Source organism: Poecile atricapillus, chromosome 1 (assembly GCF_030490865.1).
Source record: "Poecile atricapillus isolate bPoeAtr1 chromosome 1, bPoeAtr1.hap1, whole genome shotgun sequence".
Lineage (NCBI taxonomy): Eukaryota > Metazoa > Chordata > Aves > Passeriformes > Paridae > Poecile > Poecile atricapillus.
In genome coordinates this window covers 164,148,247-164,175,465 of record NC_081249.1, presented here as the reverse complement: position 1 = coordinate 164,175,465, position 27,219 = coordinate 164,148,247, and the positions used below count along the sequence as shown (strand labels likewise).

Here is a 27,219-nt window from a genome sequence, read left to right as displayed (position 1 = left end):
GTAGAAGGGACAGGATCCAGTTAGCAACTGGTAGGGATGCAGCAGTAAGCAAGGCCAGGCCTTTTGGCTACAAATGAGAACATCCACATGGAAGAGACTTCAGAAAAACGGCAGTGGGGAAAGGGCCATCAGCATGGAGGCACTGGTGGGGACCAGCAGCCAAAGCCAGAAGTGCCAGTCCCAGGAAAGGTGCCCTTCAGTCCCATGCCTTTGGTGCTGCTCCTCATGGCTACTTCCTGGCTCTTCTTGAAACGCTGCTCATGAGAACGCCTCCAAATTGTGAACAAAAATGCTGTGAAAGAATGTGCCAGCTTTTCAATCTGCCTCTTTGTGTGGGCTCAGACAGCTGGCCCTCCGCCCTTGTTTCACTTGTGCACCAGTCTCTCCTTTTTCTTTTTTCCTTGCAGTAGGAAAACCCAAAGCACATTTTCCTGGATCCTACTGACGTCATTCATGCGTGCCTCTAAGCTCTCTAATCTCTAGCACAGCATTGTGGAATAGCTGTCTGGTTTCTTCAAGAGTATACCAACAGAAACAGAGCTAGGCACCATAGCAGGCGTGGATGGGCTTGAGACATGGCTGTGCTTCGGGAGACAGCTGCTGCAGATGCAGTCCTGTGTTGTGAGCAGCTCGTGTTCATCTCTTACGTCATTGCAGAAACACTGTGGTACCGTTAGTGGTCCAAAGGCTAAGAATGCACCTTTCAACAGAAACTGGTTGCATCAATTTTATCTCAAATCACAGAGCTTGTTACACAAACAAAACCCAAAGTCATCAAGAAATGTGCTTTTCCTAGTAGTGTTGCTTCTTTCAGCAGCAAAATTTGGATTATACTACAATGTCATCCACTGAACTAAAACAAAACTAAATTTAGGAATTGCCAATAAGCAAATCCTGAAGTTGGCTGTATGAATTACAATACACTAAATTCAACTTCTGACAATCTCCTGATTCTGTGGTATGAAAAGGGGAAGAATTCTGGTTTGATTTGTCTTTATTTCTCAGGCTTCTTTGCTCTTTTGTCTTGCTTTTTAACGTTTAGATGGATTATTCCTCTTTCGTTTGAAAGCACACGCTTGCTGTGTGGTGTGTGGATCCAGTCTTGCAACATGGCACATATTTGGGAATAAAGCTGGTGGGAAATGGCACTTTCAGTATATACATAATTGCAGCAGGAATGCTGCTTTTAAGGTATCTCCAGACTTGAAGATGAACATAAGTTGGTTAAAGCTGCTTTTTCTTTAGAAAATGTTGACCTGTCCAGAAGACACAGGTACCTTTTATACTAAGTCTGCTGCTGCTGCTTCAGCTTCAGTTTGACACTCACTACACTGTTTCTGTTTACTATTTTAGCCATTAAATAATACAGTAGTAGCCTTTAGAAGAGTGTTTGCAGCTATTCACAGAAAAGTAGTACATACTTAGACTAATAAAAAGTCCCTTTTTTTAACTCTGCAGTCAAGTGAATTTCTGTTTGGCTTAAGCAGATTTTGAAATCCTGTCTACGTCATTCTTATTGTTAATAAATTACAGGGCTTTATACCACATCACATTACTGGGAATAGATTTAAAATATATAAAGATCAAAAATACGGATATTTTTAACAGTGGTAAGTAATTTTCTGTCATAATAGCCAAAATAAAGTGCCATGAAGCTATTAGTAGTAAATTCATTTTTTTGGTATGTAATTTGGTAAGAGATGACTAGCTGAAAAAAGCCCCAACCCCAAACAACAAATGCATACTCATTAGTCATTCAGTTTAGCAGCACAGAGGCAGCAGTCAGCCAGGGTGTGCGTTTTTATGTCTACTTCAATTGCACACTTCATTTATTTGGACATGGCATAGGCGGCTTTCTCTGTCACACGGCATCACTGCACGATTAGCAAGTTGTGCCCCAGGGCAGCTGGGACGCTTTGCTGGGGCAGATGTTCTTTTCAACTTATTCAGTGGCCGTTGTGGGGTTGTTTACTGTTGTCATAGATACCTGCATTTCCATAGCAGCCGAGCTGTTGTGTGTGAAGCAAGTGAATATAGTTATAAAAGGATCATATTTTGTTCTGTCTCTATAACTTACCATCTGTCAGCTGACTGTTCATGATGGATTCAGAAACCAGTTTAAGAATAACAGCAGCCAGCTGATCATTTTTGCTTATATTAAAGTGACAATGGAAAAGGATGCAAATAAATTGATGCTTCAATGAAATGCTAGTTTCCTTTTTTTTTTCCTTAATTGCAGCAGTTTGTCTTCCAACACTCTCAAACTTTGCTGAAATCTTTCTTGTCAAATAGAAATGACCAAGTGTCATCTTGTGTACTTGCTCAGGTATTCTTTGTGCTTTCCCACTCCTCAGCTGTCAGCTCATCCCTCTCTGTTGCTTCCAAATTGTGATGTTGCACCTGCTTTCACAGATCCTTTGTAATAAAATCTAAATACTCTCCACAGAATTAAACAGGGAATTGGTGAGGTTAACAGCAAAGGTATCATGCACACACAAGCACAAGTATGGCTCAGTATCACAGATCACTCTGTTTAATAGTAACAATGGGATCCCATACAAATTCGGGGATAAATTTAATGTGTAGTCAATGAGCCCTCTGAATAGTGAACTCTCATTCCTTTTCACTCGGAGACATGGTCGAACCTGTAGATTAGCAATGGGGGTGAGAAGATTAGCCCAGTTGTAAATAATGTATTTATTGGTTGATTTTTCCAGATCCTGACATTGATGCTGCCACTGCCATGATGCTTTTGAATACTCCCTCTGAGATACAAGCAGGTTGTGAGTAGATATTTCTATAGCATATAGCAACATAGACGTATGAAATTAATATTCTCTTTTATAAGTATACAGCATACCAGATAAAAAGGATGTAATAAAGAAATATAACTTCACTTGTAGACCCTTGCACTTCCTTGACCCTTACATAAGTATAATTTTGTGGTTCATATTACATTCTTTGTTACATGAATAATATTAATCCGTGATCTCTAATGTAAAAGAGAGGTTATTGTTATTCATGACATACACTCAAATGAGTAACATACTATTATCCATACTGATAGAAACACCTGGGGCAACAACCAGGAGAAAGTCAGGAAGAGAGAGAAAGAGAGCAAGAGAGTGAAGGGTACAAGGCATATGGTTCTGTTTTCATTTTGTTTTGATTTGACTCCTATCGTGTAAGTTACCACAGCCATCTGGATACTTTCCATTCACTTGGGCACTGTTTCAGCTCCTTCCTTGCACACATCCTGCCCGTTTTGGTTTTGTTTTTGCTCTGACTGATGCAAGGCAGTAGGCAGGCGACAAGAAGCAAAGAGAGGTCTCATTTCTTGCCAGTACTGTCCTCCCTGTTCTGTGACCAGACTTAAGGTTTTAATGCTGTGTATTAATAGAGCACTGAAGAGGCCTGGACCCCCATTGTATCAGGCTGTGCAAATACTGCAGGAACCATCCTGCCCCACAGAGCTTGCAGTGAAGGTAGTACAGGAATCCATAGTGGAATACAGCTGCACAAGGACAGGGAATACAAGAAAACAAACATATCACGAGTCAGCAAGCATGGTAGTAATGCCAAGTGACAGGCAGCTAAAAAATAAAGGCAGAAGTTAAAATAGAAACCATTACCAAGACTGTCTAGCATCACTGCTATTGTTCTAGCCTGGGCAACCAACTCCAAATTCCAGGGGAAGCCTTGATTTGCACTTTGATACTCTGCCTGGGGATGAGAGCCAATTACCATCAAAGCATTTCCCATGCAGCTGAGAAAAACTATTGTCAGCCTGTTTCGTGACCCTGCCAGAGAAATGCTTCTTGAGAAGCTTCTCTCAGGAGAGTGTGATCTACCAAGAAACTGTTTTGGAAAGAGTGGTCCTTGTCTCCTCTCCTAAGCAGCTTTCAGGAACTGTGTATGGTAAAATGGTGAGCAATCCCTGCTGTGTGTAGGTAGGAAAGAGGAAAGATTTTTATTGGGAGGAGGAGGTTACCCTTGGGCATAGTGGGAAGAATAAAATGAGACTGCTGCCAAAGGATTGCAGATTTAAAGGAGCCAGATTTGTGGGGTAGAAAAAAGGGGGAAAGGAATTGGCATAGAATTGAAGTGCAGGGGTAAAAGGATACGTGGGAGAGGGAAAGGGACATAAGTGGTATGTGTGTGGAAAAGGATGGAGAAAACACAGAATAATTAAACTCCTGGAGAATAAGTGAGGACTGCAGACAAGAACAAGAGGAGATCCATAGTACTAAACATGTACTAAACATGCTGCTGATTTTTGTCACATGCATAATTTTGCCAGTATTGCAGTGCAAGTAATTTGAAGACCTGTGCACTGTGATTTTGTAGATATCATAGTTGGATAGTTTTGGCTTATTACTGTTTTATGTTGTAGAGGTCATTCTGAGGAAATTCTAGCCTCCTATGAGTTTGGCATATCTCCGCATCCTGTGTCACCTTCCCAGTGGGCTCTTGTGAGAATGTCAAAACAGGGAGATGAAAGCAAAAAGATGGCTCCTCATTGACACTGCTCCCCCCTTGATATCTGCGAGTAACAAGAATTTCCTCTGTGCCCTTAAACTCAAATGTAGGGTCTGCTCAGAAGTTCATGGATCTTTCTAGACACTGATAGAATTGCCAGGAGGAAAGGCCAGAAGTTTTTACTGTAACCTCAGAGGCCCCCTAAATTACAAAGGATAAATATTTTGGCAGGGTTGTGAATGGGTATTTTTAAGAAGTAAATCAGCCTGTCCTCACTTATGTGCCACATCAGGAAAATCTTAGGCAGCTTAAAGCAAACTCTTTGCTACTTTACCGTAAGAAATAATCGCATGAAAAACAATCACACTTAAAAATAGTTTTCAAATAAAAGGCAGGTTGGCTACAAAAGTTTCACTGCAATGTTGAGCATCATGTGGAAGTTCACAATTCATTCTCTATTCTGTCAGTGGCTGCTGTGGTCTGTAAATCAAGCTGGGAACTACCAGGGCAGTAAGTGTGCTGATACTGTATGATCTCTTGAAGACTGAGAATTCTGTTCCTGGTATCAGGTTGTGGTGTCAAGTATGTATAAGGGCTGCAAAATGCCCTGTCTTCTGAAGACAAGATTTGGAGAGTGGAGGACATAGTTTATAGTTTGGCCACAGGTTTTAATACCTGTATGAAGCCCTCATTTGGTCTGAGAGTCTGACTCCGAACGTGCTACTTAGTGACACAACAAAGAGTCAGCTGGAAGCAGAACCTGAGGTCATTTCACCTTATAACAACTTTACAACTCAAAGATTAAAACTGTGGTCCATTAAGACCTTTGCCTGTCCTACAGACATTTAACCATTGTAGTGAGAAGTGGATACCTCCAATGCAGATTGTGACAGAATATGGATTAATTTTCTATGGATGGTTACATGCGTTGGCTTTTGAAGACATTTTGGATTAAAAGCTGCTTTTCGAGTGGTGTAAAAACCCATGTTCATGTAGGCAGTGTGGGTACTAAAAGCATCTTTAGATTGAATTTAGCTCCAGCAATTATTCCAAGTGTTATTGAAATTTATACTATTAATATGGTCTGTATGGAAGGGAATCCCATCTCAGTGGTATTAGAAAATCCAGAGTAAATTATTCCTGCTTTGTAACAGATTGATTAATTAGCTCTATGGTTTCAAATTACCATTGAAAATTCCACACCCATGTGTGAAACACTGGTAACAATCACAAATGAATTCTAAAATCAGCTGTTGCTTTTATATGAAATCTTGAAATAGTGTCTGACAAACGTTGCTTACCATTTACCCCAATTCCACCATCCTTTAGTTTTCATTCAGAAAAACAAAAAGGCATAGTCAAAAGAGTAAAATACTGTTATTAGGATTATTTTGTGTTTGTGTAGGTTTTACTCCACCTAGACTCATAAAACTGATTGTTCACATTGCTGCTAAAGGTTAGGAATATGCAATTATAGTTAATGTTAATGTCAGAAATCAGTTTCTCGATTATTAACACCTTGCAGTATATTCACAGGCCAAATACTTACTGATTGTAACTAAAAGCAGAAGTTCAAAGTAGCCAGCTGTGTACAGGTTTCTACTGAAACCTGCAATCCAGCTGGCACCAGGAGTTAAAGCATGAAAGATACTGTGATATGCTAAGAGAGGGCATGTAGGAACATAGATTTAATACTTTTGCTTCACTTTATTGAAGTCCTTGTGTTTCATCACGTTTTGTAGGTTTGTGTTTGAAAAGAAGCAGCAATTGAAACACCTGTTTCCTTTAGAAGCAGCTGTCACAAGTTACAAATACTTGGGATTTTTAGTAGTAGTCAGTTCATGAATATTAATGCAAAAATATTTGACTTGCATTGAAAACTGTATCTTGACCTGCAAGGCACTGAGTACTGTCTGGGCCATCTTGAGCAAGTTGCGTCAAATTTATGGGCCTGTTTCCCTCATGAGAATCTAATTTGGAGAGAGGACACAAGAAAACCAGATGGTGAACAAATGGTAGAGCTCAGTTTAGAACTCATGGGTACTAAATCAGTGAAGTCCATGAGTTAGTTTTGTGCAGTTGCTTTTTTGTGCACGATATTTTCAGCACTTCAATTCTTACCAATGTCTTGAAAGTCAATATTACTAGCTGTTATTCCAGCATAATATTCCCTACTCCAGAGTGTGGCATACTGGGCATGTAACTGAGTCTTGCCAAACCATGATGTTTTGCCATGATTAAAATGGAGACAGATTTTGGTGATTTTGCAGTGTGTTTGAATTCCTGAGATTCAAGTCACTGGAAGCATGTAAGTAGCAGCACCTTCTTAATTGGTGAGGTCATTCTGAACTTTGAGCCACTTGCTTTTCTGGAGGAACAAGTAAAGAAGAGATGGTGTTAGTGTATGGCTGCTACTGCTAGTGAACAGTGCTGTGGTCAGAGGGATTATCCTGGAAATACTGATTTAATTCAAGAAACTTCTCAGTGCTATTACACATAGCTTCAAATTCATGCATAGTCTTTTGGCCATTGGTATGTAATTTGTGAATTGCACACAAATGCAAGTACATTGCTCAACCTGAAGTTTCATACTGCAAACAACTATTAAACTGTGCTCACAGAAAGGGTTTGTGTAGAGATCAGGAAGCTGGGAGTCTTCCCAGCTGTGACATCCATCTTCTGGTTTCAGTACTGCTCATCACTACTTGGTTGGGTTAGCTGTAAAGGGATGCCCTTCAGAAAACTTAGCAACACCATTTTTGTGGGTGGTTCCTTATAGGAGACTGAAGCGCTGTGATGGAGATGTTTAGGAAGATAGAAGCATGGAGTTTCACTGGGTGCTTCTTTAAAAAAATAGGTTTTCCAGGACTGAAATCAGTGTCTCTCTGATTTGGAAGTCTTTAGTAATTTTCGACTCAAAACATATAAAACCCAGACTAGATACATATATTTTAAGTTTGGTGGGAAGAGAAGGAATTCCCTATAGACATCTACCTCTATACTTCTAACATGTACCCCAGTGAAAATGGCTTTTTAACCTAATGCAATTGCATTGTATATGAGCAAGATACATATACAGGAATCAAGACCAAAAAAAAAATTGCCTTAATGACAGTCAGAAATTCTTCAAATAGGATAAGATAGAACATGCTGTTTTCTTGCGACATTTTTATTGTACATGAAACTTGATAGCTGTGATGTTTTATTTGTACTGCCTATGGACAAGTCACTTACTGTAACTGAGACAGCTTCCAGCATAACTTTGAGTATCAGAAAAAGATAAATCATTGAGAGTAAAATGTTTCATGGAGCTATTTTTGCTGACAATTTTGTATCAGAGCAAAAAACTAGGAAAAGACGTTTTCATAATGTTTTATTGCTGGTTTCATAATGTTCTATTGCTAAGTTTATAACTTTCTATTGCTGGGTTTTGGTTGGGATTTTGTTTTGGTTTGTTTTACTTTGGTGTTTGATATTAAGCCATTAAAGGGACAAAATAAATTTGGAAAGAAGGCTTACTTTTATTAAACACTTCCTACTTCTTTCTCTGTACTCCTTATAATACTTTTAGAAAAAGTATGAGTGTGATAGGATTATCAGGATACATTTTTCTCTCCCACCTCAATTTTTATTTAGAATAAATGGCTGGTTGGATGCATCCTAGATTTGTACTTTGTAAGGACTACAGAGTATGGAATTTAAGAGCTATAAAATTGTTCTTGAGTAGTAAAATACAAGTTGGGCAGATGTCATCAAATTTGTGCCTGGGATAAGATAGCTGAATAAAGTTACACATTAGGCAAAAAACATTTGCTTTTGGCTACTTCTGATGTCCCATCCACTATACATCAGCAATTTCCTACTTTCAGTTCTTGCGTCCTGATATAAAGAATTCTGCTAAACACTGTACTGAAAGAAAGCTTGGCAGGAGAGAGCTGAAGCTGACAGATATTAGCCGAAACTCTGTACCTCTCGTCTATAATGATTTCTTCAGTGCTACAAAAGCTGGGTTAAGGAAGAGAGCCCTTAGATCGTTATGTGCCATATGATGACAGAAGAAGCAAAGAACCAGTCTATCCCTACAGGATACACACACACATTCCAGTTCTTTAAAATTCATGTCTCAGTAAATACTATTCATTCTTCCTCACTAAGTGTTGGCTACCTTGAGCTAGACAGTTTAACAAAGTGTATGTTTGTTTCACAGATCACACAATGAACATGTTTCTTACCCAATTCATTGTCTTGACAAATCTCACTCCTTGCTTAAACTTCATTTAGCTTTCATGTGCCAAGGTTTAACTAAGAAGTTAGTTTCTTTCCTTTTTTAGTGAGCTGTTGGGGAGTCAGTGTGTCTGGCAACTATCCATTACTTCCTCCTTCTTTTGCATTTCAGTTTTACCAAATTGCTACACTGTTTGTTTGACAATCAAGTCGTCAGGGAAGGACCCAGTTTGACATGGTTTTTCTGGCACTGTTGTGAAGATCTTGGATGAGGTGGTTATCTCAGCCAGAACGGGACTTGCTTCACCTGCAAGTAAGAGATCAGGGATGCAGTCTGTTAAGAGATGTGATGAAAGAAGTCCATAGTCGGAATAGTCTACTCAGCTAATGTGCACACAAGAGTATGCTCTGGATTGAAATAATCCTGCACTGGCTGTGAAGTAAGCATGTAGCCTTTGACTTACTTTGCACCTACAGAGCCTGAGTACAGGCTACAAAACAACACTGGATTTTTGAAGGGTTTCTGTTGGATCCTTTTAACAGTGTATGAATATAGTGCCTTGATGGATTCAGATTATGGTATGTTCTCCTACTTGTCATTCACTTTTTTGTCTGTTAAACTATAAGCATGAAAGTTCACTACAAAAGGAAGATCTTTTTTTTTTTCCCTTGGAGAATTTAAGAGGTGTAGTCTTGATTTTTTAACATTGGGTGCATTGGTTTGCTCCAGGGTTAGCCAGTGGAGACTCAGCTGGCTGAGTCTACTCAGGTTGAGAAATTCCACCAGAGCAGCGTAAGATCCAAAAATAATTTCTCCATTCATGCAGCAGGTTAGGGGCAGATTCTCAGTACACAGTTTAACTGTACTCCAACCTGGGAGCAGAGTAGACCCTCGGAAACACAGCAGTGATGAAAGTTGAAAGGTGAATAGTAATTCTGTGTTTCAGACTCTTTGTGTTTCACTGGGAACATTATGTGAGAAAGGGAACCTTCATCAAAGAGATGCACAGGTCTTCTTGCATTGTTTTCCTGAGCTGTGTTTCTCAGACATAAACGGCTTTCGCCACTCACACAGAAAAGGTGTAAATTACATTTCACACTTCTGCCTAGGAATTGGGAACCTGTAACCTGCCTGTACTGTTGGTTAAAGAAGCATTAGAAGAGAGGGGTCAGGACTGTCAGGTGTTAGTCCAGATTGGCACTGATTGATGATACAGCTTGGAGTAAATTATCTTACCTCCACACCTTGAATCTTCAATCTAAAATATAAATATCTCACCTCAAAATATGGGTTTGAAACGTAATTAAAGCTTGCAAGGCGTAAATGTATCTTTGGAATAAAAGCACCACATAATTTCCAGTAACTAATCCACAAGCCTTCAAAAGCACCAAGACAGAAATAATTTCTTGAATATAAGTAGCTGCTGTACAGCCTGCACAAAGGCTGGAAGACTCTGTGGGTGCCAGGGACAGTGTAATAGCAGTTTATATACCTAATCTTTTTAAAATTAAGTAATTAATGTTAATTTTTTCAAGGATCAGTTTTGATGTTTTAAATGCTGTAAGTAGAGATAAATGAGCCAGAAAGATCAATCATGTACCATGGCACATTGGTAATGTGGATAACTAGAAATTAATACTTTTTTACTACTGAATTATTTTAATCCTCCTTTTTGTTTTAGGTTTAGTGTGCTGTGGAAGCTGATTTACCAGCAAGTTGGGATATTGGGGTTTTTTTTCTTTATGGTTCCATGTATTACCTGAAAGGATACACTACACAGTCCATGTGCTTCTTCAGTGATTCCTTGCATACAACCTTTCTGTTTGTCTGTCTGAGTGATGTAGTGGTGTTGCTGAATCATAATTCAGAGTCCGAGGAAACAAAACCAAAAATCAGTAGAAATAACACTGGAGTTGCAAGCTGAAATAGTTACTGAATTCTGAGTGATGATTTCATTATACAGAGCTGTGATGTACTTTAGAGAAAAGTTAGAATCACAGAATCATGCTTAAGGCCTCCTCTGGCCTGAATAGTCTTGTTGAAGCTTTTTGGTGAGTGGTGGCATGAGGCACAGACTGGCCATGATTGAAGTGAATTTCACAGGCAGGACAAGAGACCAAGTTGTCTCTTAGGGGTATTTTCACAAGACAGCAAACTTCCATGTTTTCTTTCTTTACAAACATTTGTTACTTCTTGAAGGGAATATGTGGAGAGTGTGTGTGTGTGTATGTGTGTGTGTGTGTGCACGTGTGTTGACATGGGAATGTTTTCAATGTGAAGCTTTGAAGAAGAATATTTCCTGGATAGCACTGCATGACTTACAAACCTACAAAGGGTCAAGGAGAATGAAGGATGGGCTCCAGTGAGGGTGTCAATGTATAGAAATCCTAAGTTGTGACACTTGGCAGTGTATTTGATACAGATACGGGTATGGATACGTACATAGGAGTGCAGGGAAAAAAGGAAACTCCAAAGAGATAAAGAAGGAAAGACAGGAAGCTAATTTTTGAGAATTGGTGAGGAAGCAAACAGGATGTTCTAAAGAAGCAATTGAGGTCGTCAGTAAGTGAGAAAATAGAAGAAAAAGGATAAAATAAGCATCAGTTAACTGTGCCAGCAGACCAGGATAATTAGGTAACTGTGGAAAGAAGGATTTGCGCATCAAGGAGCCTGTTGCTCTCTTTTTGCAGTAGCACTTTCAGTATGTTTGCTTTGAAGTTAAACAGTGTATATTTAGACAGTATCCATAACTAACTGAGGTTCTGTGCATATGCATAAATGTTATATTTCAGTATAAAACTATGGTTTGTATCATAGTGAAAATTCCCAGGTCTTTCTCAGTCAAAACTCCTGGTTCCTTTCTTTTGATTGGACTTTTCAAGCTTAGAGAAATGATACCATGTAGTGCAGTATAAAATCTGTCCCTCTTGAAAGTTTGTTGGAATAACCATGGCCACTGGAAATTATGTCTTTTTATTGATCTTTCGGTATTCAGCATGTTTATCTGTTGCTTTTAATTTACCTGATACCTTTGCATTTTAGATTAGCCATATCCTTGAGCAGATTGCTTTTCTTTCATTACACTGGTGTTTTGACCATCTCAAGGTCATGCTGTTGAAACAAACATAATAAGCAATTCAGCTTTTTGAGTTTTAACATGATAATGTTCCTCTACAATATCTACAAACCAGAACATCGGAGCAGCAAAAGCCTTCCAGTGTCCCCTGAGTGAAAGAGCTTTGATCGATTCCTTGTAAACTAGCGATGAAGGAAAAAGTGTACAGAGTAGTGAGGTATAAATAGCAAAATGCAATTTTAAAATTATTCTGGCCACTGAAAGCTGACCCAAGTTGTTATAAACTAGGTTCTGTAATTTTAGCCATTTGAGGCTGTACTTAAGCACCTAAATATAACTGACCTGCTCTTCAGAGGTGCTCAAAAGCAAGACTGGGTGTAACACAGTGACAGGATTTGATGAGGGGAATGATGTGCTCTCACAAGCAGGAGAAAGAAGATTATTTTCCCAGAACTAATTTGTGTGGTCTGGAGTGAAATAAGGTGAGCACCAGGACAGCAGGAGGGGAGTTGTCGATCTGGCTTGATGTTTAGAGAAAGTTGAAGTGTGCTTCAGCAACTTAGAACTAATATACTTCTGAGCCTAGACTCCTTGCCACAGGATACTCTAGTATTTTGGGGTGCGAGTATTTGAAGTTGAGCATGTAAAGTGTGTGTGTTGATTGTAAATAATTTTTCTAGTCTCTGTGTAATTTGTTTAAAAATAAATTCTATGGGTGTATATAAAGTGATACGGTTTACATTTGTCTTGCATGTGTTTATATAATATCTGTATGTTTAAAAATAATATAAAAAGAGTAATGATCATCATTCTCTTTTTGGACATTCCTCATAGGGGGAAGCTGTGGTATGAATGATGACTTACAGTAAATAGAACGTGTGTGAACTGGCTGGCTGTGGATGTTAAAGGTGCGAGTTCGGGTGGAGGCTGTAGCAAGGTTACTGTTCCAGCCTGAAGGGACATAATAGCAGTGCAAACAAATGCCATTACATGCAAGTAGGTCCCTGGTAATCCTGCATCTCACAATGGAGGAGGAAAATCTTGAAACTTGCTGAGGACACTCTTGCTTTGGTGGTGCCTGCATAGTGCTTCTCTGCTGCTTGTTTAGCTGTCTGCCCTGGGCTGAGCAGTGTGCAGAAACATGCCTGGGTAGAAAACAAGTACTCAGCTGTAGCTTAAAATCTTGTTGGCCAGAGCTGCAGTTTTTGATGTAGAGCCAAGTTGAATGGCCCAGTGAAATGTCTTGTCTGCAGTGGTCAGAACCTGCGGGTTTGGTGTCAGTGGCATCAGCACGTGTTGGGTGAGGAAGGCTGGGCTGTGACCCGGCCATGTGCGGGAGGCACGGGACTGCTGCCAGGCTGTGTGGCAGGGTCATCGATTGCCAGAGACAGGGCCTAATTAGTGCCATGGAGATAATGCTTTTTTAGCATCTTCTTTTTCCTCCTGGTAAATAGATATTTTTGGTTAATATTTTGTTCTGCAGAGATGGGGGGCCAAGATATTGCTGCTCAGTAAATAAACTGGGATGATAAAAAGCTGTCAACTGTGATCTTGCAGTGAAGTACTTGTGTTCTGTTTATCTGTAAGGGGTCATTGTTTCTTTTTGTAGACAAAATAATTACGTTTGTGCTCATAGCTGGTTTTGACTCTAAGCACATGCATTCACAGCAGAACAGTAATTACAAAACAAAAGTATTCATTTGTACAAGGAATGGTCTGCAGCAACTAGGTCAGGCAGTGGCTTTGGCAAGCCATGTTATCATTGTTTGCCATTAAAATAGCATTGGAAATAGAATGGCACTCAGAAGACTCGAGGCTAAGATGTCCAAGGTAAGCAGAGTACTGCACAAGCCTCTCTAATGGTTTTTCAGTACATTGGAAAGCTTAAGTTCCACATTTTGCTCCTGTATTTTTCTAACTTTTCCTTTAGAAGTAAAAAACGTTCCATGTTTTGTTTTGTTTTTAGTTCCTTCGGGAGTGATACAAAATGGAGCTCGAGTGCTGAGTAGAGGAATATTTCCTGGAGCCAGGCCATTGCCAATCAACCCTATAGAGAGCATGGCTGTAGCAGTAAGGTAAGAGTGGATCATTGTGGGATCTCTATGAAACAAATCAGTATTTTGCAGAAAATGTAAAAGTATATGTAAGCTCTGGTAAATGGGTGTTTTGCTGCTTACCAATGCTTCTGAGGTTCTAAATTCAATAAAACTCTGCCACCTAAAATTCTTTGGGTCTCATCCTTTGCAAGACAGTTGTGGTATATCTGTCTGTTGTGCGCTGGTTTGTGAAAAGCGGTTTTATTTTCACTAGCAAATTGCAGGCAATTTGTGGTGAGAACCTCCTATAGTGGCCTGTTCTTCCAAGTGCAGACGCATTTTTCTGCTTCTCTCCTCTCTCCCTTTCCTTAAAGATGTTTTCCTGGATTAAATACCAGAGAGAAGAGTATCAATAATATTAAAGCAAATCCTGAAAGCTATTTCAACACATAGCTGTCATTTTGTTACTAACTTAGATCTTTGTGAGGCAGTTTCTTTCACTACAGTTTTATTTCAAGGTTATGCTGAAACATTCAAGGGTAAAATGTTGTTAAGATACTCAACTATCAGGAAGCAGGGCAGTAAGAGACATCTAGTGAAGGCAGCAGGAACTGTGGTTCAGTGGTTTGTTTCGCTTAAAGCAGTGCTGGTTTATTGGTGGAAGAACAATTTGCCTTGGGTGTAGCTCCATTTTCAGTCAATCACAACAGAGATTAATTTGGTCAAGTGTACTGCCAGTGCCCTCCTCTTTCAGAACTCTCAGTATCTGCAAAAGCTATTTCAGCTCAGGCAGTTGGGTATTCTGGATGGGTTTTCGTAATTAGTGCTGACCTCACTTTACTGCACTATTCCAATTACACTCTTTTCTCAGGAAAGGGCTGCAAGGCAGTGAGATAAAATGTCTTGGTAGGTCTTATTCCATTACTATTTACATGTGGGTTTTTTTTGTTTTTTATCCCTTTTCAGAATCGGTGTCTAGCCCTTTGGGTGCAGTATTTCCATAATGTAGAGAATGACAGAGAGAGCCTATGACATTCATGTACTCTTGATGCTTAAAATGCATAGAGGGGAAGACACTAATTGGAATAAAATCCATATTTTTTGATGAGCAAGTTCTTCAGCTGTTTTTCCTATTTGCTACACTGAAAGGATGCAGCCCCAAGGGTCATCCTCCAGAATTCTGCAGAGTTCCTCTCCATCTCTACCACAGCTTGGCCTTGCTAGCAGCAGGGGTCAGCTCTCTTCATCATCTTTGCCACGGGCTTTAGCCAGGACTTGTATTCTACTCCAGTGGGGATTGTAGAGCCATGGGACTACTGGATCATTAATTATATATAATTTTTATAGTTTTTCAAACTAAATGGAGGACATAGTGGTCTCAGTATTCTCTGTAGAGTTTATCTGTATTTCCTGCTTAGACTGTTTCATAATCAGAATTGACTCATAGAAGAGATAGAACTGTTTTACTTCCAGGCCACTCAAAAACTTATTTCTGTGTAGGCATCCTCAAATTGCTGTTCTGTAAAGCTGTATATAGTTAAATTGTATACATTTTCAAAGGACTGTTTCTCATGTTTTTTTCCCAGCAGGTAGAGAATGGGATTTTACCAGCTACCTGTTAATGTAGAGATGTGAAATTAGGGATTTTACCCCTCCCTTGCTTACGTTCTTTTTGCTCTGTCTCACCGAAAAGCATTTATAATTAGTTAATGCAGACATTTCCAATTCTTTTTGTTCTCTTCTCCAGCCTTAGGCAGTATTAGAAATAGCTTGCTATGAATATATTCCTGGTGTGCATAATGTCTGCTCATATTTAAAATCTCCTTCAATATCCCCTCTTTTAATTCTTGAAAGGCAGAGGGAGACACAGACGAGAGGCTTTGAAAGCTTTTGAGAAGTTAGGGGACTCTCTTCAACAGAGCGAGTTCAGCAGGCAGCTTTGTCTTGTTCCCCTCAGGGATAATATGATTCAGACATTCTTTAGGAAGAAGATCAATCTGGATTCAGAATGCCTCTTAGAACATCATCTGGTCCTCTCAAAACTGGATACCTCTGTTATCAGTTCCTGTTAAAATGACACTGTTTCTCAGTGCCATCCCCTCTCCTCAGATACACAAGACTAAATAGGACCTGTCGTGTTGAGCTTTCATGGCGTCTCATGAGAATAACTTCTGCTCATAATGTGCAGCACAGGAAATTTACCACAGCATCCATGCAGCCTTCTTTTGCAATTTAAGAGTAGGTGGACTGCTCAGATTGAGCTGTCCTTCCTGCACAGGGGACGATGGTCCAGTCAGGCTGGCAGGGGATGTTTTCAGACCTGTTTAGGTGCAGGAAGGCTGATTTTCCCCACTAGTTTTTACCAGGAGGGAGGTCTGGGCAGCCATAGGAGGTGGTACAGTCTCCTGTTACGTCTTTTGCTGAAATTGTATGCCTCTGCCTATATATTGAGAAGCCAGACAGCTTCTTTCTAAGACTTTTTAAATCAAGTGTCTGTTTTTTTGAGACGTGTTCCTTCGGTGCTGTAAATAAAAGGCTTAAAGCCACCTGATGAAGGTAGTTTTCATCATAGCATTTTCTTGGTAGCAGACAGTTGCATAATAAATTAAACCTCTTAACTGTTTTTCTTTAGTTACCTTATGTAGGAGTCATAGGTTCTTCTGTAAGATGCTGGTCTTCTGTTGGCACTTCCTTGCTGTCTGAGCTGTTTATTTTGTTTTGTGTCTCATTTCCTCAATATCTTAATGGTCTCTGGTTTAGCAGTCCCCCAAGCTGGTGGAAATAACCTGCAGTATGTTGTCCTGTTGTGAAATGCCATTAGTGCCAAAGCACAGTAACAGAAAGTTTGGTCTTGGGTTAAATTTGCAGTTGTAGTTAGGTGGGATGTTTTGACTAATCTGTTACTCAGAAAGGAGGCCAAAACTATAGCATTGGATGAAGAAGCTGAAATCTGTGATTTAACTCCCATCAGTAGAGAAGTTTACTGTGCTGTTCATCTTCAACAGTGTGACTGAATGCATTGGTGTATCTTGTTCCTGCACAAGGTATTGATGTGTTGCTCTTCCCTTGTAATTGCATGTAATTATATATAAAGTAAGGTACAATTGAATTAAGCACTTTGGGTTAAAAAAACCCTCCTGAAAACTATTTAACAAACATGACTTTCCATGAGTAAAGGATTGCAGTTGAGGAGATCATCATTATTTTGTAGTGCATTTGGCTTAAATTGCATAAATAGGCCTTTCATTCCAAACTAATGTACAAATGGAAAGGCATCCCACACTATTTTTACTCTGAAAATCATCCTCTGGTGTTAAATCTCCACAACAGAGCATAATTGGATGTGTTTTGACAGTAGCTTTTTATTTACTTTATTCACACCACTTTTAGCTTGTTTATCATCCATATTTTCCATGTTGTGGCTGACAAGTCCAAGACACACCCCAAAATAGCAGGGAAAAGTAACGCTTCAAAGCTGCACAGCATGGAGCATGTCTCCAGCATGAGATCTATCATATTTTGGGGATATTTTTGGCAGACCGTATCCCTGTATAGTTCCCTGAGAGAATCTAAAAGCAAATGCAGTGATAGTCTGGATATGTAGGAAGGAAAATACTGACTGACAGAGGTATTCAATGAAAGCAGGCAAAGCCAGTAGTTCCTTACATGCACCAAGGAGCTGGTTGTGAAAGTGAGCTCTTGCTCTTCCTGTCATCATCCACTGGAAAATATCTTTTAAATGTCTTCCTGGGAGGACTTCTGTGTTGCTTTGGTAGGGACATTATCTGTCAAAGTGGCCAGTGCATATGATATTCACGTGTCTTGGCAAGGTGCACGAAGCTCTTACCACATATAATCATCTTTCACAGGAGTCAGGTATTACCTGTAACATTAACCCTTGGGAAGAATACAAGCTTGGAAGTTGATCTAACATTTGAGATTACGTAACATCAATTTCACCATGATATTTGTGATTTTCTCCAGTTAACTGTAGTCTGTGGGTGGTTTGTGACTATGTCCAAGTCCTGCTGCTGTGCAGTAGAACAACTCAGCCTAAGCCTCTCATCTGCCTAATGTGGACAGATCCACTGAGATGAGGTTGATGGAAAGTCACCCCACAGAGAATCTTGCCAGCTGTTTAGCATAGCCCTTGTAATTCGGTTCAGGTTATTTTGCAGAAGATATTTTACAAAATACCCTTGGTAATTTAAAAAAAACAAACTTATTTATATGCTACGTATACCTAGGTAATAGATTAGATGACTTTCAGTACTGTGTGTTACTGTTTTAAATTACTGCAGGTTAAAAATAAAATAAAAATAAGATTTAATGGGAAATTACATGTTTTTTTCCCATTCTACCCAATTCTTCTTGTTTAGTTTCTCTGTCCTGGTTTTGGCTGGGATGGAGTTCATTTTCTTCTTGTAGCCAGCACAGAGCTGTGTGTTGGCTTTGGCACGAGAATAATGTTGATAATGTGCTGATGGTTTAGTTGCTGAGCAGAACTTGTCCCAAGTCAAGGACTTTCCAGTTTCCCATGCTCTGCCAGTGAGCAGGTACACAAGAAGCTGAGAGGGAACAGGAGAAGGGCAGCTGAGCTGAACTGGCCAAGGGGATATTCCATACCATTCCATACTATACCATAGAGCATAAACTGGGAGAGTTGGCAGGGAGGAGCTGATGACTCCTGAGGGATGGCTTGAGTTGGGAGCAGTTGGGTTGCACATCCCTTATCTTTCATGTGTTTAATTCCCCTTTTTGTTACCTCTCTTTTCATCATCTCTTCATTGTCATTGTTGTTACTGGTTTTGTTATTATTTATTTCAAAATGTTTGTATCTTAACTCATGGTTACCTTTTTCCAATTCTCCTCCCAATCCCACCTGGAGCAGGGAAGAGCAAGCAGCTGCATGAGACATAGTTGCTGATTGGGATTAAACACAAGGACATTCTCAAGGAATTTCCCAATTATCTGTAAACTGTAAACAGGTTTCCCAAAGAATTTCCCTCAGAATTTTTCTATTCAAGTTTCCAAGGTAAAATTTTTCTTCTTCATAAGGAAAGCAAGTGCATCTGCACTTGCAGCTCCAGCTCTTCCTTGATTTTGAGGAATAAAAAAAAAAAAAAAACCCAACAAAAAACGAGCAGAAAAATAACAAAACATCCCAAAACGCAACACTAACAAACCATACTTACTTCATCATGGGTAGATTTTAAAATACCTGTTCTTATGCTGTTAATGCCACAGTTCCTTATACAACTCCTGATCAATGGGGCATGGCAAGAATGAGTTTCGTGCTTAACCTTATCTGAAGATGGAAAATGGTTATTTAGGATTATTTGCACTTTAAAATTATAGGGCAATTACTAGATTATTCCTTGGACATAGCTTTTATTATTGTGACTTTATTTCTCATGCTGGCTTTGTTTTTGCTTCTATTTTCGTCCCTTGAAGCAGCCATTCAAGCAGTGATTAAATAAAAGAAACATAAGAAGCATGTGCAGAGTAGATGCCAAAGCATAAATAGAATTATTATCATTCATTTACATTATCTGTAAATTATTATTTTTGCTTCGATAAAAGGAATTTGTAGGTATTTCCTTTCATAAATTCTTAATTGTATCTTTGTAGTGCTTATCACTGGCATGATCAGCTTAACAAACCCCAGATCATCCCTGTTGCATTGCATTCCCCTCCCCACCTGTAACAGGCAGGATGAGTTATCCTTGGGAGCCAGAGGAATCTTTTAGTAACTAAAGGACAGTAATGCTGACTGACTTGATTATTCTTTCTTTGCAAAATGCACAGGGCTCCATTTGTCTTAATTTTAGATCTGCTGCTGATACTGCTGGCAGTTCATGAATTGTATTTACTGTGGTCCTTTGCATACAATTTTTCTCTGGAGTACCTTTGTAAGAGCTTCTGTCACTATTGTGAGCAACTCACTTAACTCAGTAACCCCTGACAGAATGTCATCGAAAACAAGTGAGCACCACTTACTTTTCACATGCTTGCTCATCTTTCTGTCTGCTGGTTTTAAGAAGCAGTTCAACTAGCTGTAGCCAAAAGTTCTGACTGTCCTGAATTTCCCTTTGAAATAAAAAAGTAATTTTGTTTTTAAAAAACCTGGAATGTGTCAAAATCTACAAACTCTGTTTTCCTTGTATCTTCTAACTGTGTTTCCAGTTACATACAAAAACTGTCATCTATGGGTATACAGTATCTGTCATCCAGAAGGATCAGAGGTAGATTAAGGTGATATTTAAACTCCAAGTAGGTTTTCTTTGTTCATCAAAGGAATATACCTGTCTCAAGTGTGAAATGCAGTAAGTATTTTTCAGCAAAACCTTTGCCATTTTGCAAACAGAATGTGATTACCTATATTTCATTCAAGCTAGCAGAGAAATTTAAGGAAGGTATGTCTGTACTTGGTAAATGACAGATTTACTTTTGTCTCCTCCTGAGGAAGACCTCTTTGAAAGGCAGAGGCACTAACAGTGTGCAGAGGACATTATTTCTTCTAACTTGAGACCCAGCTGCTGTGAGTCTTGTCTGGCTTCTGATGACATTGGTAGCAGAATTTGTATCCTTTAACAATGGGAATGAAGTCAGACTTTCAGAAGTCCAAACTTATATCTGCACTGCTTAAAGATTGTGTCATTGTGCTACAACCAAATGGAAATATTCTAAAAAGAATCTCTGCACATTGCTTTAGGCTCAGATCCCTCAAGCAAATAAGATAGTCCATGTCAGTAGGATGAAAAGCTCTAGAGACTGTCCCATTGACTTTCCTGAAAAAGCAAGCCACTGCTTTAAAACATGAAAATATGTCTGTTTGTGGAAATTTTGAAATAAAGTTTTGAACAAAAAAGGGGGGAAATGAGATATTACTGAAAGTAAACTTCCTCTTATTGCTATAGTAAGCACAGAATTCTTAAATGCCTTTTCTTCCCCTCTGTAATTTAAAAATACTCAACATCAGAGCAAGCACTTGTTAATCTATTATTGTTTCAGTAACAAAGTGAGTTAAAACCAGAACTGTGAGCAAAAATAGATTGAGCTAGCCAAAATCCTTGTCCTGAAACACAGGGGAGTTCTGTCCACTGATGGTCTAGATTGAACTAAGTAGATCACAGATTCATTTTGTAATGAATATATGGTGGTGTAAAAGCAATGTAGAGCTTGAGAATGTCTCAGAAGCATGTGTGGAATATGAGTTGTTTAGATATTAGTTCATTCAACTCTTACTAATCTACTAATATCAGTTATAAGTAATTCATCTAATGTTTGAGCTATTGCATATTAAGATACAGATCAGATTAATTTACTTTCAGGGTACATGACTTGATGTTGTGAATATCCTAAAACACTCTGCCTGTATAACTTTTACTTTTCTGCAAATATCCTTTGCTAATTCTCACCTTGACCTGCTTTCTCTTCCTTTTGTATTTCCTCAAGCAGAACTGGTTGGAAATCTTTCAAAATGTAAGTGAAACCCAAAGATTTTTCTGAGATGCAAACACTATACATTTCCTGACCAGTTCTACCATAGAAGCTTTTCTTCTGAAGTGTATTGGTATTTCCTTTTCTCCCCTTTTTTTTTAAAAGCAATTATTTTTTTGCACCTTTTTGTGAACGTCTGTTTTTCTTTACCAGCATCTCTGTTTGCAGACACTTACTGGGGATACTAACCCCAGAGTACACCCTGCCCTGGGATGTCCCTCTGTACTCCCCAGGCATTTCATTCTATTTTTATGCGGATTTGGAGGAATTGGGATCTGGAGTAAGTCCCATGGGCAGAGCTTTAGAAGCCAAATTATAGCCCCTTTATGTAGAGGCAACACTAGAGACTGAAGAGCAGGGCAAGTCAGGGATATTTCTTTGGCATGTGGTTGCACTGCTCGGTGGAGCTGTGGCTTTCCTTTTATTGATAGTCTCTCTGTGCAAACTAACAAGAGTAGATCTAAATAGCATAAAAATGGGCATATTGGTTTAAATCACATCAATTAGAAGCCTTGTTCACTTGCAGTCAGTAGGAGTTTCATTTGAGTTCCCACCTATTCTGTCCTGTATTTGTTTCCTTGGAACAAGAATTGATTGTTATTTTTTAATGGAAAATTAGTAGCATGTGATTTTTTAGTGAGCCATATTGCTCTGACTTTAAGCTGCCTAGTAAAATCAAGTAACTTTAATTTTATGCTAATTTATGATAATTTTTAACATCTTTAAATGTAAATTTACCCTAAAAATGAAGAATCTGTCACTTAAAATGCATCACATGCTTCCTTGTAATGGCTGATCTTAAGGAGTTGGTTATAAATTCACCTTATAACTAGCTTAGTATGGATGATTTCTTCATCTAAGCATTTGGCATCCTCTAATGACAACCCCTGCAGTTGCAAGCCATCACAGAGTAAATGCAGCTGGCTTGCTGCACAATCATGAATGACATTGCACTTAGTTATTAATAATTGAAGGAGCTTTGTGTATTCCTTCTGGGTTCTATATGGAATTTATGACTCATACCTCTACTCAGAAATCTAGGCGAAAGTAATTTTGTTGAGCAAAAGAGGTTGGCAAGAGGCTTTCTTTGCTAATAAGTGTACCTTCTATTCTATACATTTCTTTGAAAGCACTGTAAATAACATTAGGAATGACTGATGAATTTGCTGCCTTCTAGCATTGTCCTGTCACTGGTTCATAAATGCAAGGGGGTTTCTTATCTCAGTGAGCTCCTGCAGACAAGGGCATTTAGATGAACAGGAGGTGTGGAATTACATACCATTTTTTTACATATCTTATTTTTCCCACCTTTCAACCTTACCTCTCAGAAATGGGTAATACTCTGCTATTTCTTGTGTAAGGAAACAATACATGAGGTCCATTGCCTGAAACCTAAGGTACTTTCCTATTTTTTAAAGTAGAAGAACATTAATACTCTGGACTTGCCATTGTGCCATTCCTCTTAAGAAATATCTATGTTCAGTGTGTGCATTTAAGAAGGGGCTTTAATCCAACACTGCCCCAAGTGTGCAAAAGTGTCGTACTGTATTAGGAATGGTGAAAGTACGACACAGACTCTCTTAGCTTAGTTGCAAAAAAGAGCAAGTTCTATTCTTCTAGATCTTCTTTTATAGACAGTTCCAAGAAGGTCCGAGAGATAAAACTCTCATTGGTTATTAAACCAACACATCACCATCACTGGACAGTTAGGTGCAGCACCCCTTGACCCTTTCTCACAAGTAAACCCCAAGGATCCAAACAACAATTGCAAAGGTTGTTTTCCTTCTCCAAGGACTGTTTGGATTCCTCCTTATGATTTCTCAGGCCAGAGTGAGAACCCTGTGTGACTTGGTTTCACACAGGCTCAAGCTAATGCCTGAAGCCTAAAAATTTGACCATTGTCAGTTCCCACTCCAATGGTAGCACAAAGATGGCAAGAGTAGGCTTTAAATCAGTTTATCATGTGATGGTTTAAACAGCCTTGCTTTTTTGTTGGATTTTTTTTATCTGACAGAGAGGTTCAAGGCTGCTGAACTGGCAGGTAGCAGTGATTATGGCTTTACTCAATGATGAGCATCCTGCTCTCCTCCTTTTCAGCAGGAGTTAAGCATTGCACAGAATCAGTGTCTTCTTTAATAGTATTGTAAGCATCGTGTTCTGTTTTTTCCTGTTAGTTTTAAATATATTATGCTGCAGTAGTTCCCACTGTACAGGGTGCTATAAAACCAAAGGAGGAAATGACAGCTTCTAGAGCAAATCCAGATTTATTTTTTCTACTGCTTGTTTTTGAACACATTCTAATATTTTCTTGGCAGCTAGTGGCTTAAGATCCTATTGCTTTTAAGATCATTTATTAACCAGTCAGAATCAGAACTGTGACTGGACCTGGTTGCTCCCTCTCTTGAAAAGAGTGCTAAATAGAAGTTGTGCTACTTCCAGGTGAAACATCTCCTGCACTTGGAATGCAAGTTGGAATTAGAGTTGGGAAGTGTTTTTCAGAGAGGGCAAGGAATTGCCCCAAAAAGCTAGTGTCTCTTCTCCATGTTTTTGGTAGTATCACTTTATATGAAAAAGATGAGGGGCTATTTATGCAACTTAGCAGACTTTATTTACCCAGTAGATAAAATAATGTTGGGGGTTTTTCTTTTTTATTTTAGGAAGTGTAAACTATTAATTGAAATTGAAATCAATACTGTTTACACATCATTTATTTGTAACCATCCCCTACTTGTTCCTGCTTCTTGTGCTATTTTGCATCTTTTGGCTTGTTTTGTATGTCAAGTCCAATCCACGAGCAATTAGGCTTTGAAACCAGCTTGCATGGACATTACTTTGATAGTCACAGTTTCAGATTGTAATTCCAATTTATCTGTCAGTTGGCTTTATCATATTTTGCTTTGCAGCAGGATCACATGTCTGTGGCTTCTAAGACTGCTTGGATTTGTTTTTACAGGAATGGAATAACAAACTGCCGGATGAGGACGGAAAGCGAACAGTCCTGCGGCTCTCCAGTTGTTAGCGGTGACCCAAAGGAGGATCACAACTACAGCAGTGCCAAATCTTCCAACCACAGGAGCACATCACCTGCCAGTGACTCTGTTTCCTCTTCCTCTGCTGACGACCAGTATGAATTTGCAACTAAAGGTAGCCAAGACAGCAGTGAAGGAAGTGAAGTTAGCTTCCAGAGCCACGAGAGCCATAGTGAAACAGAAGAGGAGGACAAAAAGCAAAGTCGGAAGGAGACCAAGGATTCTTTAGCTGACAGTGGATATGCATCCCAGCACAAGAAAAGGCAACATTTAATGAAGGCGAAAAAAGTACCAAGTGACACACTGCCTCTTAAAAAGAGACGTACAGAAAAGCCCCCTGAGAGTGACGATGAGGAGATGAAAGAAGCAGCAGGATCACTCCTGCATTTAGCAGGAATTCGATCCTGTTTGAACAACATCACCAATCGGACGGCAAAGGGGCAGAAAGAGCAAAAGGAAACCACAAAAAATTAGAACAAATCAATGATTTGTTTGAACTTACAAAGTTTTGTTTCAGCACGTCAGGTGAAATCTAATGATTTGTGGCAATATCAGCAATTTTTTCCTTTTTTGTTTTTCTTCTATTTCTGTTTTGTTTCTTTGGGTTTTTGTTTGGGTTTTTGGTTTTTTTTTTGACCCTTAAGATTTTTATTTTTAAAGGAGATTGAAGCCATAGAACTCATACTGACACTCAGCTAATTTACAAAAGCTTTTCATTACCTGAAGACAAAAAGTTAACAAAAAAAGAAAGCCAAAATCGCCATTGCTTTCTCCAGCTTGTCAAAAATGCATGGTTGAATACGCAGTGATATCAACTTTAATGTGATGGGAGTAAAATTGGGCACTTGGAAATCCCTCTTATAGTAGAAGAGCTGTGCATAATTTAGTATTCATTCAGGCCTGGCCCTTAAGAATTTTTTTAATGGCCTTACAATTGGGTTAGAAGTGAATGTGAATAAAGAGGTTTGTGAGAAAGAGGAGGCGTGTACTTCTCAACCAAGAGCTGTTTAGTGGCACTTGGAGATGTTGTGCCATACAAGTCTTCAGACAGTCACTAGTGGCAACTGTGGAAGCAGTAATGCACTTCTAGTGTGTCACGTATTCTATGTGGCTCATAATATGAAGACTGATAACTCTAAGGAAATTTAAACTATGTATGCAATGGGTTTCAGTGAAATAATTAAATGGGAGGGGGGGTGACTGTTAGTAGCATCGTTAACCATTGAATTCTGTCTTCTGTATTAAATTGAAAGAATATTCAAAAAGCCATAAGCCTGAAGATTGGCACTGCGTGCAAAAAATGATAGTAATAGGGAAAAACAAACTATGTCTTCTAAACTGCCTGAGTGAAAAGTAATCAATTACAGTAGATACAATGTACATCAAAATCTTTTTCTGTGGATTACATCTTTGATCTAACAGGGAAAACAAAGCTACAAAACCTGCCATTAGTAGTATTCTGTATTTAAAAATAGAAGGAAAGCATATTGGTGAACAGTAAAATTCAGAAGTTCAACAAAAGAGCTCCTACACTGCCCTCAGAAATGAGTGTGCAGTGACCATCAGTCAGGATTCATCTGTGCAAAAATGACAACAAATTTCCAGATTCAACCAGCATAGCCAGCAGAAGAAATTTGATCCACATTGCATGGATTCTTTAGGGAAGGGGGAAAACAAAAAGCAAACAATTTTTTTTATTCAAAGATGACAAAGTTCTTGTAAGGTAAATAATGTATTTAGCATGAAGCATGAATTATTTTCATATAAATATAGAAAATAGAGAAAAAGGCTATGCCTCTAATTTTTAAGCCCTTAGGCTTAGAGTTTGTTTTTTGGGGGTTTTATTTTTTGTTTGTTTTGTTTTTGTTTTGGTTCTTTTTTGTTGTTGTTGGGGTTTTTTTGAAGCAGGTGTTTAAGGTTTAACCTTCTTCAGGGACAAACACTGACTGTTGGGGAACTTACTCTGCAATATTAAAAAATAAAATCTTCATGCTCTGGTAGGGCTTGGATGGTTGAATTATACTGCCTTGTCTGCACATTCAGCCCCCCTCTCCCTACTTCTGTTTAAAAAAAGAAAAAAAAAAAAAGAAAAAAGTAAAAGTGTGTCTTTTCTTCGTCTGTACATGTGTAACATGACGCAATAATCTGAGGGCAAATTTAGTAGTGAGTGTGTATGACAGAATCAAGAGAATAATGGGAGGTTAATTGAGGAAAACTCTGATTTGATTCAGGAATAAGTAGACAAGAAAATAGCTTTGCTAATTTGCCATGAAAAATTGAAGTTAGTTAAGAGCCTTATGGAGGTGTCCGGATAAAAACCAGTGTTACAGAGAGTGTGATTCAGGTACAGTGCTACTCTCCTGGTAAGGATGACTATGAGACTGAAAATCACTACAGCAGAGAGAAGCTGTGAAATAAACAAAACAGTCTCTCTCACCTGGATTCTTGCATTTGGCATGAAAAATTCTACACTTAGAATATCCTAGAGGCAAAAAGAACATCCCAGAAACCAACCACTTGAGAGAACAAAATGGTCGGTTTCTTAGAGTGTAGATTTAGATTTCTCACTTAACAGCTGTTTCAGGCAGCAGTTTCACCAAGATGGATCTAGTTCATGAAGAGTGAGTTAGAGAAGGGTTTGACTTCCTACTCAGTGCAGTGAGCTAAAAGTTGTATTTGGAGATGCCTGTGGTGTGTGCTCAGTTAGGAGGTGGAAGGACTGAAGGACAGGCTGGTCTGGACCTGGTCCTGTGCTCTTCAAGCATTTTGTAAAGAGCAGGGCAGCACAGCAAAAGTGTGCCTCTCCTCCCATCTCAGCCAGCATGTCCTGGGATCCAGGAGCTGCTTGACAGCTGCCAGAGCTCAGCACAA

At 39.0% G+C, this 27,219-nt stretch overlaps 1 protein-coding gene across 7 annotated transcripts in view; it reads left to right on the top strand.

Annotated features, from left to right (window-relative positions):
* Window positions 1-26,492, top strand: part of FOXN3 (forkhead box N3) — a 205,468-nt gene extending 178,976 nt beyond the window's left edge. For 5 of the 7 annotated variants that reach the window (XM_058831260.1, XM_058831275.1, XM_058831290.1 and 2 more), the window contains 3 exons: window positions 2,718-2,783; window positions 13,747-13,855; window positions 24,273-26,492. In XM_058831260.1, the coding sequence (XP_058687243.1) occupies window positions 2,718-2,783; window positions 13,747-13,855; window positions 24,273-24,822 (725 nt within the window). In that variant the 3' untranslated portion in view covers window positions 24,823-26,492. The remainder of the gene's footprint in view (window positions 1-2,717; window positions 2,784-13,746; window positions 13,856-24,272) is intronic. The other 2 variants (XM_058831301.1, XM_058831310.1) reach the window with 2 other exon arrangements.
* The last annotated feature ends 727 nt before the right edge of the window (window positions 26,493-27,219 follow it).